General features: G+C 41.7%; 1 protein-coding gene across 1 annotated transcript in view; it reads right to left on the reverse strand.

Moving 5' to 3' along the window:
- Positions 1-6731, reverse strand: part of LOC147706188 (retinol dehydrogenase 10-A-like) — an 88558-nt gene extending 81827 nt beyond the window's left edge. Inside the window, exon 1 of the mRNA XM_086929044.1 lies at positions 6282-6731. Coding sequence (XP_086785170.1) covers positions 6282-6731 — 450 coding nt within the window. The remainder of the gene's footprint in view (positions 1-6281) is intronic.
- Positions 6732-16175: the final 9444 nt, after the last annotated feature.

Here is a 16175-nt window from a genome sequence, read left to right on the forward strand (position 1 = left end):
GCTCTGCGCATTGGAATAATATATCCTATAGATATGACATAGGACTTAGGTCAGTAGGTGTTTATCGAATATATTAAACTTATTTGTGTATGCCAGCTAGCTCAGAGGTCACTAGAAACTTAGCAAGTGAAGGTATATTTATACCTTAAAGGTGTTTAGGAATGCCAACTTTGACGTAAAGTCGGGCATATGAACATCATGGATGAACCCCTAAGGAATAGTTGTCCATGCATAATAAATGAGTTTCTTGGAGAAATCAATATCTAGGCTAGGGTCCCTTCTGCTTAAGAGTCTGGTTTTCCAAGAAATCGTTATGACGTTGATGAACGGATGGAAGTAGCCATGCCTGTATTTGGGTAGCTTGGGCTATGCCTGAATAAGGGTTTGATTTCTATGCCTATATAAGGGCAAAGCAAATTGTATCTATATAAGGGCATGAATCGGGAAAATTCATTCGGAATCTAAAACGCCATACAACAGAGGTGTCAGCTGATTTTCCCTGCCACTGTGTGATATTGGCTCCTCTCTTGGAGACGGTGTGATGTGAGCCGATATCGTGCGTCACATGGTGGGACCGTGTGAGTTGACGGTTCTGGAAAAGTTTAGTTAGCGGGGAGAAGCACACAGTTGAGAGAGAGGAACACAGAGCATGGCAGAGGGAGGGAGAGAAGAACACGAGGAAGATAGTTGGAAAACACATGCCCTCTTTTGAGAGTGCTTAAACAAAAAGAAAAAAGTAGTCTTTCGAAAGTGAGCATTAGAAGGACACACGTATGTGTCTGTGCTCCAGGGGAGGGAAAAACACAGGAAGAGGCAGGAAAGCAATACATCTCACAACGGACAGAACATGTGCTGTCTAGTGGGGGAGCCCAAAAAAGGAATCTACCAGTGCCAGTCACAGAGGTGTTAAAGTGAGGAAGAGGGCCAAAGGAGGAGCTCTGTACTCCCACTGTTTATATTTGTTTCCAATGTATTTGGCAACTTAAGGACTGTGACTAAAAGTAGACAAAATACACCTGATATATAAACATACACGGTAAGAAATGACAATAAAGCTCTTAAAAAATTAGATTTAGCAGGCAAGGCAAGAGAAGTGGAAATCTGACCAACCGAGGTTATACAAGTAACACGTTGCGTTGTTTAAAGACTATTAACCAAGTATGGCGTTTGTCCTTTCAGAATTGAGTTTATTTCACTCTATGTCAAGTGAATAGATTTCTGAGAGCATTTGCTGAAAGCAAAAGACTGTAACCCAGGGCAACGACACTTAAAGTTATTAGGAAAGCATTGCTGAAGTGTTCTCATTTTTTCATTTTAATGGTTTGCTGTTTCTAAATAGCAGTATTGATTTCCAGGGAAAGCGTTTATAATTTTTACGAAAGCCTGATTGTGCGGAACGGAAGCCATGACCGTGACATGTCCGCCTTTATTCTGTAAGAAGCGATGCTACATTTCATGGGAAGGATAATATCTGATAAAAGGAAATTTGACCTCTCCTCGATTTTGAAACCTCAATAAATTCAAAATCAGAGCCAATCTCCTAAACAAAACTCCCCTGTCTCCCAGGGCAGCCCCACCTCAGGAAGCTCTTCCTCGGAACATTCAACCAGGCCCGCCGACTGGAGAAGCTTGTGCCCATTGATATGTAAGGTGGATGCTCTACCAAAGTCCTCCAGCAATACCGGTATTGAGTCCAGTGCATAATTTGAGCCAGTGGTTTCAGGTGCTCAGCACCAGCACTCAATTATCAACACTGGAGCTTATGACAGTCTGCCACAAGGTGGCACTGTCTGACTAATTTAGAGATGACCACAACAACGGGTAATTATTAATTCAATATACATTAAAAACTAGTATTACCTACCCCCAAGCCATTCTTATAGCTTTGGGGGCCTGAAATAACCCAAATTGTCACACTTGTAGGAGTCTGATGGTTAATAGTTGTGTTGTTACTATCAGTAGCAGCATAGCAGTGGCAATGTGTGGTGCAAGCTGCAGTGACCTCCTGACGAGAGCCCTGACACTTATTTTTTTACAAATTAAGCACTGATCGAGACCCTCGGTCTGAACAGGTTCAGGAGAGGGTCATCAGCATACATAGACACAGTATCCACTGTACTCCTAATGCGTATACAACACTCACCCAGGTCCTGCCGTAGACCCGCCGCAGGGGCTCCATAGCCAGGGAAGCATGCTAATAGTTATTCCTGACAAAGCTTGTGCCATTTACTACAAAGATTGGATGTCAGCATTTTTATAGAGAGTCATGCCTTGGCTGTGGCTGTCAACAAAGTACCCTACTAGGTGGTCAGTTAAGACATCACCCCCTTTATTGTACATGGATGAAAGTGTGTGCAAAAGCAGAAAGGTGTGTGGCAAATAGTTGCGCTTGTTGATACCACCTATTGTCCACTCAAAGGGTGGTAAATAAACCTTCTGCAATACCCTGAGTGATGGCCTAAGTGTTTGAGAACGTTTATGTGCGCGTGTAATATCGAAGTCCGATCAATGTTCGAAATCTTATCATAAATGCAGTCCCAGACTCATTGTTTTCGCGTGGAGCCTATGAGACCTTCTACAGTCCCTTTTTCCGAGTATTTTGGTCATCATGTGCCAGTCTCAGAAGAAAGCTTACAGTCCCACACAGACAGCCAAGACACCTTACCCTCAGCTGCACTGCATCTAGCTGGACTGTTGCATAGTTCCATTAACGTAACTCAGCCAGAGGTGTAGCCTTGTCGACCTAAAGATAGACGTGTGGAAAAAGTATTGGGACTGCACAAAGGACACTAAGGGGCAGATTTGCAAGAAAATTACGCATCTGTAGAAATGCGTCACTTTCCCTGTGCCACCCTGAGAAACCCTTGCGCCATATTTACAATACAGCGCACCATGGCGCAAGGATTGACGGATGATTTAGAAATTCTGACACAACTTTTGGGGGAAAAGTAACGCATTTTTGGAGTCGTGTTGCAAGCACAACGCAACTACAGCAATGCATATTGAGGCCTATTCCCATTACACTAAGTCCCTCCTTATGCCTGTTTCATGCAGGCGTAAGGTTTTGACGCAGTGGCGTCCTAGAAGTGACGCAGTGAAATTCTATAGATTTCACTGTGTCACTTTTACAAGTCTTTCCTGCGTGGGAGCGCCCCTCTGTATACATTATACTTGACACAGGTATAATGTGACGCAGGGTTTTACAACCTGACACATCTCCCTAGATGCATCACGTTGTAAATTGGCCACATTTTTTATGTCACTGCTGCATCACAAAAGTGACGCAACAGCGGCACAAAAGTGTGAGAAGGGGCTTGTAAATCTGCCCCTAACATTTTTCAACGTTTTTTAGGATTTAGGAACTGAATTGTCTTGGGCAATCTTACAAACTGTGGCACTTTGATCAGGGAAAATTGCTAAAAACCTGATAGATATTAAAATATAAAGCAGGGTGGACAGCATTTTCTCTGAGTGAATTTTGTCCAAATATGTGTGGCAAATCGGGCCTTTTAAGGCATATGGAACCTGTGGCATTAGTTAAAACTAGATCATGTTTGAACATCTTTTTGTAACGAAGATGTTGGAGTTCCCCACATAAAGCAGATATTTCCGTGTTCCAAATTCCCTTGGAAGTGCGAACTGCGCCGCCACTTTCCACATTGCCCTGGTAAAGCCTATATAGAGAGGCTGACGCGATAGCTCAGGGGGCTGGGTGCCACTATAAGAGCTGCAGGTTCCAGGTTTGAACCTCAGCAACGCTAAGTCAGTATCTTCCCTCTTAGACTGATAAGATGACTACTGTTCAATCGGGGAATATGCAAAGAAATTTCAAATACATAGAGAAAAGTCCATTGCGTAGTGTATGCTTTACAGTGAATTATTACTCTCTGCCTGTTTACTAATGAAAGGAGGAGATACTAATGATGCATCCTGGAAGATTTAATAAACATCTGGATGACTTTGAAAAGCTCATGAGATCTATTGCAGGCTTTCTTAATGCAGTGTTTTGTTTAAGGGTCTTTTAATTTCAAAAGACAACTGTTAAATCAAACGTATTTTATTGAATGAGAGTTGATTTTGCTTATTGTTTCTCCGGGATTTGCTGATTCTGTTGGTAGATAGGAACTACACAAATACAGCTATTAAGAACCACATTGAGTGCTTTCTAATAATGCGTAAATATTAACTCTTCTTAACTTCACATCTACCTCCCATGAAAAAAAAAATATATATATATATATAATATATATATATTTTCATGGTAGATAGATGGGGAGTTAAGAAGAGTAAATCTATCCATGCCTACATGTGTATGTGTGCATATGTGTGTGTGTGTGTGTGTGTGTATATATATATCATCAAAGGAAAAAATTGTGGAGTTGACTAAAGTAAAGTGAAAGAAAGGACCCTCTGTTATTAACGCTGATAGTTTTAGATGAAAATAAAATGTTCTTCAGAGTACAAGTAGTGGCTTTTAATATTGATACTTTGGATCAAGTCTTCATCATAACATAGAGTCTATGCGCGTTTCAGGAAACAACAGACCTTCATCAGGAAATCCACAAATTGTAGTAGAAGGTACCACTCTTTGAGAGAAAGTTTAAATTACTAGGGCTCAGCCGTAAGCTATCTGAGACGTTCCTCATGCACTGGCGAAAGACAACTGGTGAGCCACTGGCCTTTGCATAATTGGATGCAATGATCTTGTAGTGTGAGATTCAGTATGAGAATTTACTGAATTGATATCTGGGCCACTGTTCAGAACACTCAAGTGTTTATCATGAGTTTTTGGAATGTTTCATAGTAGCCAAGGAAATTTTTAAGTACCTTTTTTTAACTAAAGTAAACTTATCCCTATCTACATATGCTAACCTTGTCAGTATTTTGTTGCTCTATATTTTGCCAATGGTATTCTGGTGTATACAAAAAGTGATGGATGTAACACTTGAATTCCATTGGTAATTGGTAATTATTCTGGTCACTGGTAATTATTCTGGCTGCATCCCAGTCAATTGTTATTCTGCACACCATGCCAACTCAGCTTGGACCCAACCATATGCAAATCAGTCTTGACCCTTCTCCAATGGTAACAGTCCAGGCCAAGCAGCCAGGTCAGTTGCCTCTATGAGCTGGAACACAAGCAACCCAGGACCTTTTTCCCCTTATTAGGGTATTGCACAATTCTACTGGCACAGTGTGCATGGAACCCATGTCTGGGCATACCCATCCCACTTATAGCAACAGAGTGACGTATACAAAAAGTGATGGTTGTAATGCTTGAATCAATCTCAGACACTGGTAATTACTCAGGCTGCATCCCAGTCTGAAATGAGGTGGCATGGTGGGTGAAAAAACGATGCATTGGTAAGTGGTCCCTACGATTGCTAGTGGCTGAGATTAATTCAAGCATTCCATCCATCACCTTGTTTCTGGTACCCTAAGTGATATTCAGCCAGCATGATATTCTAGAGTTGATATTAAGGTGGAATACTGTTCCTTCGACGCCACACCGGTATTTCTACCTCTTTTCACTTACCATCATCCTGATATATCCTTCTCATTTTAGGATGTTTCCATAGAACTGTTAGCACAACATAGAGGAGGCTTAATCTGCCTAGTGGCCCGGTATATTGCACACCTGGCTGAATATGCCAGCATCATCATTGCAGAAAGGCATGGTATAGCGTCATAAACAGTTGATCTTGCCCATCTGACCTACTTACTCAGCTGTGCATCTGCTAGAACTAAGTTTTGGCTCAGTGGGATGGACTCTTTTCACTCTTTGATTTATGCTGCTGACTACAGTAGCCCATATACAGTACATTTAACAATCCAACATGGGTAGACAATGGAATTTATTAACTAAAAATACTGTAAGGCTCATAGACCTTCCGATCAGCCACTCAACAACAACAGCTGTATTCTGGGAGCCCCAAACTGCCCATCCAGGCTGGTAGGCCCTAAGAAATTTAAAGTAACAAATGCACATTTTAATATAAATACTAATATTGAACATTCCTTCATACCTAGAACTTACTCTTCAGATTACCGCTAGAATACAATGGCAGGATATAAGAAAATATTGAACTGCATAAGACACGGTGGTTAGTTAAGATGTTGTTTCTAGGCACTTCTCATGATAAATAACATTTGAAACACCTACTTTGTTTAGAAAATAACATGCACTGAAAATGTTGTACATGGCTAAAATTGATTCATGTGTGAAAAAGAACCAAGGGCCTATCATCTCGCGCACAGATGCCCCTGGCGCGCGGACTCACCCAGAAGTGCGCGTGGCAGTTGGTCCTCAAGGTCCGCTCCAGCAGTTCATCTGGGCACTGAAGGAGCGGCTGTCCCGCCACCACCCCGGCATTGTTGACCAGGATGGTCACGTCTCCCACCTCCCTCCTGACTCTCTCTGCTGTCTCGTAGACCGTCTCCCTTCGGCTCACGTCGCAGGCGTAAACATGTACACTGACGCCCAGCTCTCTCGCTTGCTTGGCCGTCGCGGCATTGCCTTCTCTGTTGATGTCCCACAGGACGAGTGTCGCACCTCTCTTGGCAAATTCCAAAGCCAGGAGCCTCCCGAGGCCGCCGGCGGTGCCAGTTATCAAGCATATCTCATTGGCTACGACTTTCTCAGAAGGTTTTCGAATCCACTGGAACAAAGAGGAGAGTATGTGGCGTACAACGCTGACAAAAAGTATCAGGGCATCTAAAAAGACGTTCATTGCATTGAATATTCCTCAAAACTCCTAGGTTGGAAGGGAGCAAATTACAAGTTAGTTCAACCCATGTACATCTGCAGATTTATAAAGCGGAATGTCGGATTAAAAGATTACACTTCCCAAAAGCACCAGCAATAAGCAAGAGGGGCTGGTTGAACAATACTAGCTTTAGAGTTGCAGCTCGAGGTATTATCTTAGATTACAAGGCATTTAGTTGGCCAGGCTAAGGTTCATTTGCACAGAAAAGTGTTTGTTTAAAAAACATATCAATTCAGGAATGCCTTACTAGGGGGCATATTTACAAGGGGATTGCGCCACTGAACGTCACTTTTTTTGCCGTTCCGGGGGCGCAATGCCTGCACCATATTTACAAAGTGGCGTTAAGACACTTGTGGCTTATCTCCGCTTTGTAAATATGGTATCCCTTCACGCAGGTATCTGCGTGAAAGAGGCGTTCAATCTATGTTGCTGTGGGCGTTCCACCACAACTCTCATTGCTTTTTGATGCTGCCCCAGGTTTAAAAGGGATGCGTAAATCTGAGGCAGCACCAAAACCTATAACAATAGCAGGGGTTAGAATGGTGCAACGAGGAGAAATAGCTGTCTAGCGTCAGCGCAGACACCCCTGCGCCATCGTGCAAGGGTGCCAGTGTTGCCGAAAAGGATTGTTGATGTGCAGGAAAGTGTCCCTTCCGCCACATAAACAATCAATAATGGCATTTTGCTCTTTCTATGTGTGCTGCAGAACACCTACCGCAACAGCCACTGCCCACCCCTTTCATGCTAATCATAGCGTCAAAGAGGGCCTTATTTACAAGGCAGCGTTAAGCCACGTTAAGTGGTTTAACGCTGCCTTGTAAATAAGGCTAAGTCCCCATCGCCACCACAACGTAGATAAAAGTGACGTTGTGGTGGTGATAGGGGCTTGTTCATATGCCCCTTTATGTGTTTTTCCTCTAATTTCTATTTTTTGCACCCTTCGTATCCCTGTTCATATATGTCTGTTAGCTAGCTAAGATAATTTACTTTGTATTCATATAGTTGACTAAGTTCAATAAGTTGAGAATGGATAGAATCAAGAATCCCAAAACTCGTTGTGTCTTATTTTTTCTAGATCTGTAACTAGATCTATGTTGTTCTTCATTTATTTCAGAATGTCCTATGCTGTATTTAGTAGAGAATTCTTTTTTCCTGATCTCCTACTTCGGGCGTCTGCTTGACCTGATCTATACAAGTAGGCTTGCACTTGATTTTGACATTTATTTTCTAAATATCTATCTAACGGAGAATAAAGGAGTTCTTACACCCTTATTGTTTCCACTGTATATAGCTCGAGCTGTGGTTAGGTTGGTTCTACAGAAGTAAAGCCTTTGAAGTGCCTAAAGAGATAGAAGTTATCACTTCTCACTTTACTACAAAAGTATGTAGAGGAGTTCTCGATCTGGTTATATATATATTTTAGCTTTTGGAATTCTTGATTCTATCCATTCTCAACTTATTGAACCTAGTCGTAGCACTTACAGAGTTGGTGGAGGTTCTCTCTCTATTTCTTAATGCAGTCTTTTCTTTCTCTTTTTTCTTCTTTATTTATGGACATGAAATTGCTGGTGCACTGTGTGTTGGTGTTATATTTTCTGAAAACGTTGTATGTTTTGGTGATCGGTTGTATGTTCGGTTTTGGGACACACTTTTTGGTCTCTTGGGACTCACAGTAGTCACTATTTCAATTTTGCTCACGTGTTTTTAAAGGATCACTGACTAAATATCGAGGGACAAAATATAGACTGCCCAAAATATAGATTCCAAAATATCGACAGACAAAATATCGAATTCCTATCTACAAACAGGTAAGTACCAAAATATCGAACCCAAAATATCGTTTATATATATATATATACATTATAAAAATATCAAATTTCTTAAAAGTAATGTAAAAAAAATATTAAAAATAAATAGCTAAAATATAATAACATAATATTAATAAAAAATACACAATATTATTACCGTAGGATAGCAGGGTGTAAAAATTACTATTCCCACTCCTGGAAGTGCAACAGTAGGGAAAGCGTTGGATAGCGTAGGGGTAAAAATTACTATTCCCACTCCAAAGAGTGCAACAGTAGGGAAAGCGTTGGATAGCGTAGGGGTAAAAATTACTATTCCCACTCCAGAGAGCGCAACAGTATGGAAAGTGTTGGATAGCTCAGGGGTAAAAATTACTATTCCCACTCCAGAGAGTGCCACAGTAGGAAAAACGTTGGATAGCGTAGGGGTAAAAATTACTATTCCCACTCCAGAGAGTGCAACAGTAGGGAAAGCATTGGATAGCGTAGGGGTAAAAATTACTATTCCCACTCCAGAGAGTTCAACAGTAGGGAAAGCGTTGGAAAGCGCAGGGGTAAAAATTACTATTCCCTCTCCGGAGAGTGCAACAGTAGTGAAAGCGTTGGATAGCGTAGGGGTAAAAATTACTATTCCCACTCCAGAGAGTGCAACAGTAGGGAAAGCGTTGGATAGCGTAGGGGTAAAATTACTATTCCCACTCTAGAGAGTGCAACAGTAGGGAAAGCGTTGGATAGCGTAAGGGTAAAATTTACTATTCCCACTCCAGAGAGTGCAACAGTAGGGAAAGCGCTGGATAGCATAGGGGTAAAAATTACTATTCCCAATCCAGAGAGTGCAACAGTAGGGAAAGCGTTGGATAGCGTAGGGGTAAAAATTACTATTCCTACTCCAGAGTGTGCAACTGTAGGGAAAGCGTTGGATAGCATAGGGGTACATTTTACTATTCCCACTCTAGTGAAAATAAATTAATATAATTCACATAATTAATTAATTATCAATTAGAAATTAATTAACAATGTGTTCAAAATAAATACCAATAAATTAATTAACATATTTAATTAATTATAATTAAATTCTTTCCCACCCTATTCCCCTATAAACCCACAACCCGCTACAGAAAATAATTTAATATTATTCACATAATTATCAATTAATAAATTAATTAATAAAAATAATCATTTAAGAATTAATTAATCACCAATTAAAAATTAATTAACAATGTAATCAAAATAAATACCAATTAATTAATTAACATATTTATTTAATTATAATTAAATTACTTCCCACCCTATTCCCCTATAAACCCACAACCCGCTATAGAAAATAAATTCATTTAATTCACATAATAAACAATTAATCAATTAATAAAAAATATTTATCAATTAAGAATTAATTACCAATTAAAAATTAATTAACAATTTATTCTAAATGAATACCAATTAATTAATTAATTAACATATTTCATTAATTATAATTAAATTACTTCCCACCCTATTCCCCTATAAACCCACAAACCGCTACAGAATTAAATTACACAATAATTAAATAACATAAAATTAAATACTTAAAATAAATTACAAAAATATATACACTTTCCACACATATACTAACATAAACAACACTTTAAAAAATTCGATATTATTAAAAAGTCGATATTTTTAATAAACTATATTATGTACTTCGATATTTTGACTGTCTATATTTTTAAAATCGATATTACATTACTTAAATTCAAAACGATATTTTTGATGTCTATATTCTGTCCATTCGATATTTTGTCCATTCTATATTTTGGACTCGATATTTTGGTTTGTCTATATTTTGGAATCTATATTTTGACCATTTAGCGTTTTTAAACTTTGGATTTCATGAAGAAGTAAGAGTAACTTTGCTATATTTGTTTCCACAGAGTTGATTGTACAGTTGATACGGAGCCTCCATGTGTATAAAGCATCTGTTTACATATACTGTCAAATACACTGTTCTTTGAACTGTGAAACACTTTACTACATCAGCGCCCTGATGAAGGATGGTACATGGGATTTTCGAAACGCGTGTCAGCGCATTTGTGTTGTTTGATTTGTTAGCAATGTGCAATATTGTTATGTATTGTCTTTATTGTTAGTTTTTGTTAAATGTATTAGTCTTTGAATTTATGTTTTGTTTCCTTTATGTGTATTGACTGTTTTCTGTGGATACATGTGCCACAATGAAGTGATTTTCTCCTCCCTTGGCGATTGGGGCTCCTGAGTTTGGGATGAATTTTTAAGAAAATATTGTATCGATGAAATATAATATATGTGACGTACAATAGATTTATGTAAAAAAAAATGAAAAGCAAAAATATAATATATGCCCATTATGGTTTGAAAATAAAAATATAAACTTGTAAGAGTATTTGCTATTTTCCTCTGTGGGATACATGTGTATGAATCACTCTTGGATGTGATTATTTCATTAGGGGTTTAGTGTTGTGTTATAGGTTGTTTTCCCTGCTTTTTTCCCCTAGAATTTTTGCATTGCATGGACCCTCTTATGCATATTGTGCATAAATAAAAGCCTACATTGCAGCTAACAGAATTCCTCTGAATCTGGCTTCAAAGTTTTTGGCTTCAGAGTTTCTGGCATTTGTGGGATGGGGCGTGGTGGACGGAGCAGAGTGGCAGCAGCGGCATGGGTACTCGACCTCTCGGCCCCTTGTGCAGAGAGTGGGTAGTGAGCCGGGCAGCTGCAACAGCCGATCTCCAGTCCTCACCCCTCCCTCCGGCTGCCCCATGGTCCTTGCCGCCAGCCTGCCCGTGCTTGACATCTAGTTCTCGGACCCGCTCTGCCAGGGCGGCCGCCATATCTTAACATCCTCCCTTCTGCGTTTGTCTCCCAGGACCAGGCCAGGCCGATTCGAGGCAGTAAGTGGTGGGACAGGCGCTAGCGCAAAAAGCGAGGTGAGTGGGAGCATTTGGTTTCGTGTATGGCACGAGCACCCCAGTAGGGGTGGCCCTGTCAGGCGTGAGCACGAGCGCAGCAGAGATGACCGAGCCCCATGTCCCCCTTGGCCCTCTTGTACCCCTTGGCTGCTCTCCCCTATTTGGGCCTTGTGAAGTGTAGGAGATAAGGAAGGAGACAAGCGAATATAGTCAACCTGGTCATAAAAAGCAAAAAGGCGAAAAGTAACTTGGCTATTGACGCTTGGTGCACTCTTGCTCCTGTGTGCTCGTGTCCCACACCCCCCACTCTAGCAAGGCAAGTGCTCGTGAAGGGGTGAGGTGGCACAGTCTCACCAGAGAAAGCCCTGAGGATAAAGCGCCAAGCTATATCAACAAATGTGGACACACAGTGCCATGGTGAGCTCAATCCAAGTCCATCAAAGATCCCACAAATCAGCAAAACGCCAAAACGAGAGACTCTTGTAGGTCTAGAAATACTCAAGGAGTGACTGAGGAGTTACTCAGGAAGAAATGAACCAAGATTTGGACATATGTAAGGAGGTCATCCCTCAGGCTAGCAAAGAAGCTATCAAAGAGGTCGACCATGTCCAAGTAAAACCCAAGAATGACATTCAAGGATAATTTGTTCAGGACAGCACGCCTGAATTATTTATCCTAGCACCGACAAACCCAATACTGGAGCATGCAACAATGAGCCCATCAAATACGCCTGGGACGAAGGTGCTACATCCAACCCACCCACATAACCAATTGTAAATCTAATAGCTACCTCAACACCTCATAACCCTGATACAGTCTTAGTGCAAAGGAGGGTTCAGCATTGGGGATCTTCTCCATCTGTGAACACAATCTTGAGGGGGGGGACGACCTCACAGAGGAGAAACTACTGGGGCTATTCCTGGTCAGACATACCACTAAGCCCTGAGATGCAAGTGTTAAAAGGAACATTCAACACAAAGAAGGAAATCTGGAGCTCTATGGGGGACCAAGGCAACCCCCCCACACACACATGGAGCTTTGGGTGGAACTCCTAAGCACCCTCAGCCAAAACCCCCTTCTACTCCCCCTTTCAACATAAAAGTGATAGCAGGCGCAACAGAAGTCATAAATACAAAAGATAAAAGAGAAGAGGGTGGGGTAAACACAGGATTGCAGGGCAAAAAACTGTCTACAAGCAGTGGGGCAGAAAACACCAGAGAAAGCCCAAAACGTGTGTTCCAAGTTGGTGCTACGGCAGTAGTGCTGGCATTATTAGAATCATCGCCCGACCACAAGCCCTTGAGAGGTGTTCCTTGTCCAGCTGGTGCCCTGACTTCGAGTTCATGCTTCATCTACCATCAGGAATCCGTGCAACCATCTGGCATGGTGGAACAGGAGACAGCAACCATGCTGCAATTGGTGGCAATTGTAAACATAAAAAAACACTTGATGACATGGCTAACGCTGCACTACTACATGCAGACAAACTTGAGGTGCAAATCTCCATTCTGCAAACAATCGCCAGTTTAATCACATGGATTGATGGCAAACTGTATCTCTTAAATAATTTAATTATCAGAGCTCAATATTCAGTCCAAATGGAGAAAATGCAAGATCCGTGGGCTTGCAGGCCAATAATAGAAAAATTATCAACATAGCCTATGAATGTAGACCTGAAAAAGTCAGCCATCACCCAGGATATCAGAAATGGGCTGGCTCAACACCAAAGTCACCAAAGTGTAGCAACACAAGATCCCACAAAGAATGCCACCACTCCAGTAGTTGAGCCGATCCAGGTGGATGAGGTTGCGCCCCAGAAAATATGGGGAGCGGTGAAAATGCACACAGACTCTCTCCCTGACTTCCACCCCCTGGCCGGAAAATAAAATCAGCTTACTACAAGCAATACTCAGCATCATCCCAGCGCACAGTATTATGCAACCACAAAATAAAGGCACAAGCAATGATCCAAAGACCCTGGACAATTTGAACATTCCACTGTCAAGGAAAAATAAGAAAAGACTGAAAAACTACATAAAAGTAACAATAATAGAAGATCAACCTTACACCAAGGGCTATTGTCAGAATCAGAGGAGGAGCAGGGAAAAGCTGAACGACCCACTCCAAAAGATAAAGGGGAGTGCAAACCCAGACAAGAGGCAGATGCCAGTGATCCAGGGGCACCCGAAGTGAACCAAAAGAAGGCTACCAGGGGGGGCACAGATGTCATAGCTATAACAAATGAGACCATGACTCCAGAAAAAGCCAGTGAATCAGTGTGACCACTGGAAAAGGACCACCACACCATCAAGACCAGTCAATCTATTTGAAGTAAAGGAGTCCCTTAGTCCCTGCTAAGGCTTCTGTAGGGTTGCAAACAACGACAAGGCCTGCAGGACCAGGTGACTCAGGGGAGTCACCCAACCATCATCTGTCGCAGACGGGACCATCAGTAAAACAGGGCGCTCCGATAGGCATGCCAGAGAGCCGAGGGCACCGCAAAACACCAAGAGCTCCCGCATCGACTTCTAACACATTAAGTAACCTTGAAGGGAGACCCAGGGTAAGCCCCAACAAGAAGGCATCCACCTTAGGAACTGAGAACAGTAAATCTGGATAGATCAAACAATATTCATTCTCTATGGAGACTATGCATCAAGGGGCACATTGGATGTCCTCAACAGAAGAAACTTCCTGAAATGTTGTGCAAATATCCCAGGCCTGTAACAAATTCGCTCCGTTTATATGGATAGAGTGGCCTCCCTGCCACCAGGGAATGGTAAGACTAATGACCGCATTGAAAACATCTTTAACAGCTCAAATCCTGTAAATTCACGAAAAAATTGCCAGATGTAGCTTGAAAAATGGGGCATAAAACTAGTGTATCCTGTGGTAAGCAAATACACTGCCTGCTTTCTGGAATCAGATGCATGAACAAACAAAGTGATAGGCCATGAAAGCAAACCATAAACAGGAACACGTCTGCCACTGGTTCAGTTCTAAGTGGTATCACAAGGGGAAATTATGGAAGAGTCACTAACAATTACGGCAAGTAGATCTGGTGAAGGTTGCCATTGTATAGCCCAACAACCAGCACTAAAGGACTGGGCGTGTCTACCAAGTGCATTAAATTCCCGTTTCAAGCTCAGGGCCTCAGAACACTACAATCCAGAAAAGGGAGCCCTGCCTGAAAATTTGCTCAAGGAAAATAAGAAGTCTAAATGACTCAACACCCAAAAACAAAATCATTAAAGAGCTGCACAGACATTACATAATCACATTCCAAGAAGCATGGGCACCTAACTCTTTCCCCTGGCCGGATATCACAGTACATGTATCCCCTGCAACGGCTTCACAGGTTGGGGAGCACGCCTTCGGTGGGGTGTCAATCTATTTGAAGGATGATTTAATGACCACAACTATGGTGCTCAGTGTAGGGAAGTGGGACGACATCATTTGAAAAGTAAATCTGACCAGCAGTGGGCGAACGAGGCCAATGCCATCTCTCACCATAGGTTGTATTTATCTGCATCCAACCAGGTCAAGAAGAGAATCAACGTTGATGTCACTGCTCCCAATTTTGTGGGACCTCACCGCATCAAATCCGGATGCCATGTGGATAATTAAGGGGGATTTCAGCACTAATCTAATGCATGTTGACTCGAACAACAGCTCAAAAGGCCTTAATGATGAGATATGGGTCATACAGCAAATCAAAGCGCAATATCAAAGGTGTGATAAGCAAGGCAAAGCACTTGCAGCATTAATATATCAACTGGGCGTCCACATCATAGATGGCAGAGTGGCACCAGATATTCCAGCTGCCTATACACACACATTTTGTTTCAGGATGGCTATCGTAGACTATATGTGGGTGTCTCTGGCCCACCTCCAACCTATAAGCAAATTTGAAGTCACCATTACGCTAGCTAGTGACCATGCCATTCTTAATTGTGAAGTCATAATATTCCATCCCAATAGATCTAAAGTGGGTGTGGGAGGCTGGCCTGGTATATGATGTCCACTTATTGCACCATGCACCAGTCCATACAACCCTTATGGTGATTTAAGAGGTCATAGCCAAGCTTAGAAAGCTCTCTAAGTGGTAGCTGTGGAGAGCAGCATTCAGGCTTAGTCCAGAAGGAGTGTAAAACAGCTTGTTTTACCAGAATGCAATCATATAGGTATAGATTAAGTGAAAAAGAACCACATAATGTACTTATAAAAATATGTATTTATTATATAACACTAACTAATATGTACAAATATCTCCTTCCCAGAGATATACACAATGCACAAAATACTTTGCATAGAAATCAAGTAAATAGCACAGAATACCCAGTGGACACCCTACGGGGGGGGGGGGGGGGGGAAACCGAACCATATACTAAGAAAGTGGTATAAGAACCACGACAATGTCCAGAGGACGTAGAAATGTTGGGGAGCCAAGGAACCACCCAAGGTAAGTAGATAGGGACCCCACGGAGAACGTGTGCAGTGTGAAAACACGACCGCGTTCTTCGTAAAATTCAACTTGTAAGTCATGTTTGCAATTTTAAAGATTAAGGACCCTTCCTACAAGACCCTGAAGAAACCCTGTGGAAGACAGAAGGTTGGAGAGCCACCCCACTCGTGAATACCTTAGTACCCACATCACCTACACCAACGAAGCCGGGTG

The sequence above is a fragment of the Lissotriton vulgaris genome, chromosome 7 (assembly GCF_964263255.1).
Source record: "Lissotriton vulgaris chromosome 7, aLisVul1.2, whole genome shotgun sequence".
Lineage (NCBI taxonomy): Eukaryota > Metazoa > Chordata > Amphibia > Caudata > Salamandridae > Lissotriton > Lissotriton vulgaris.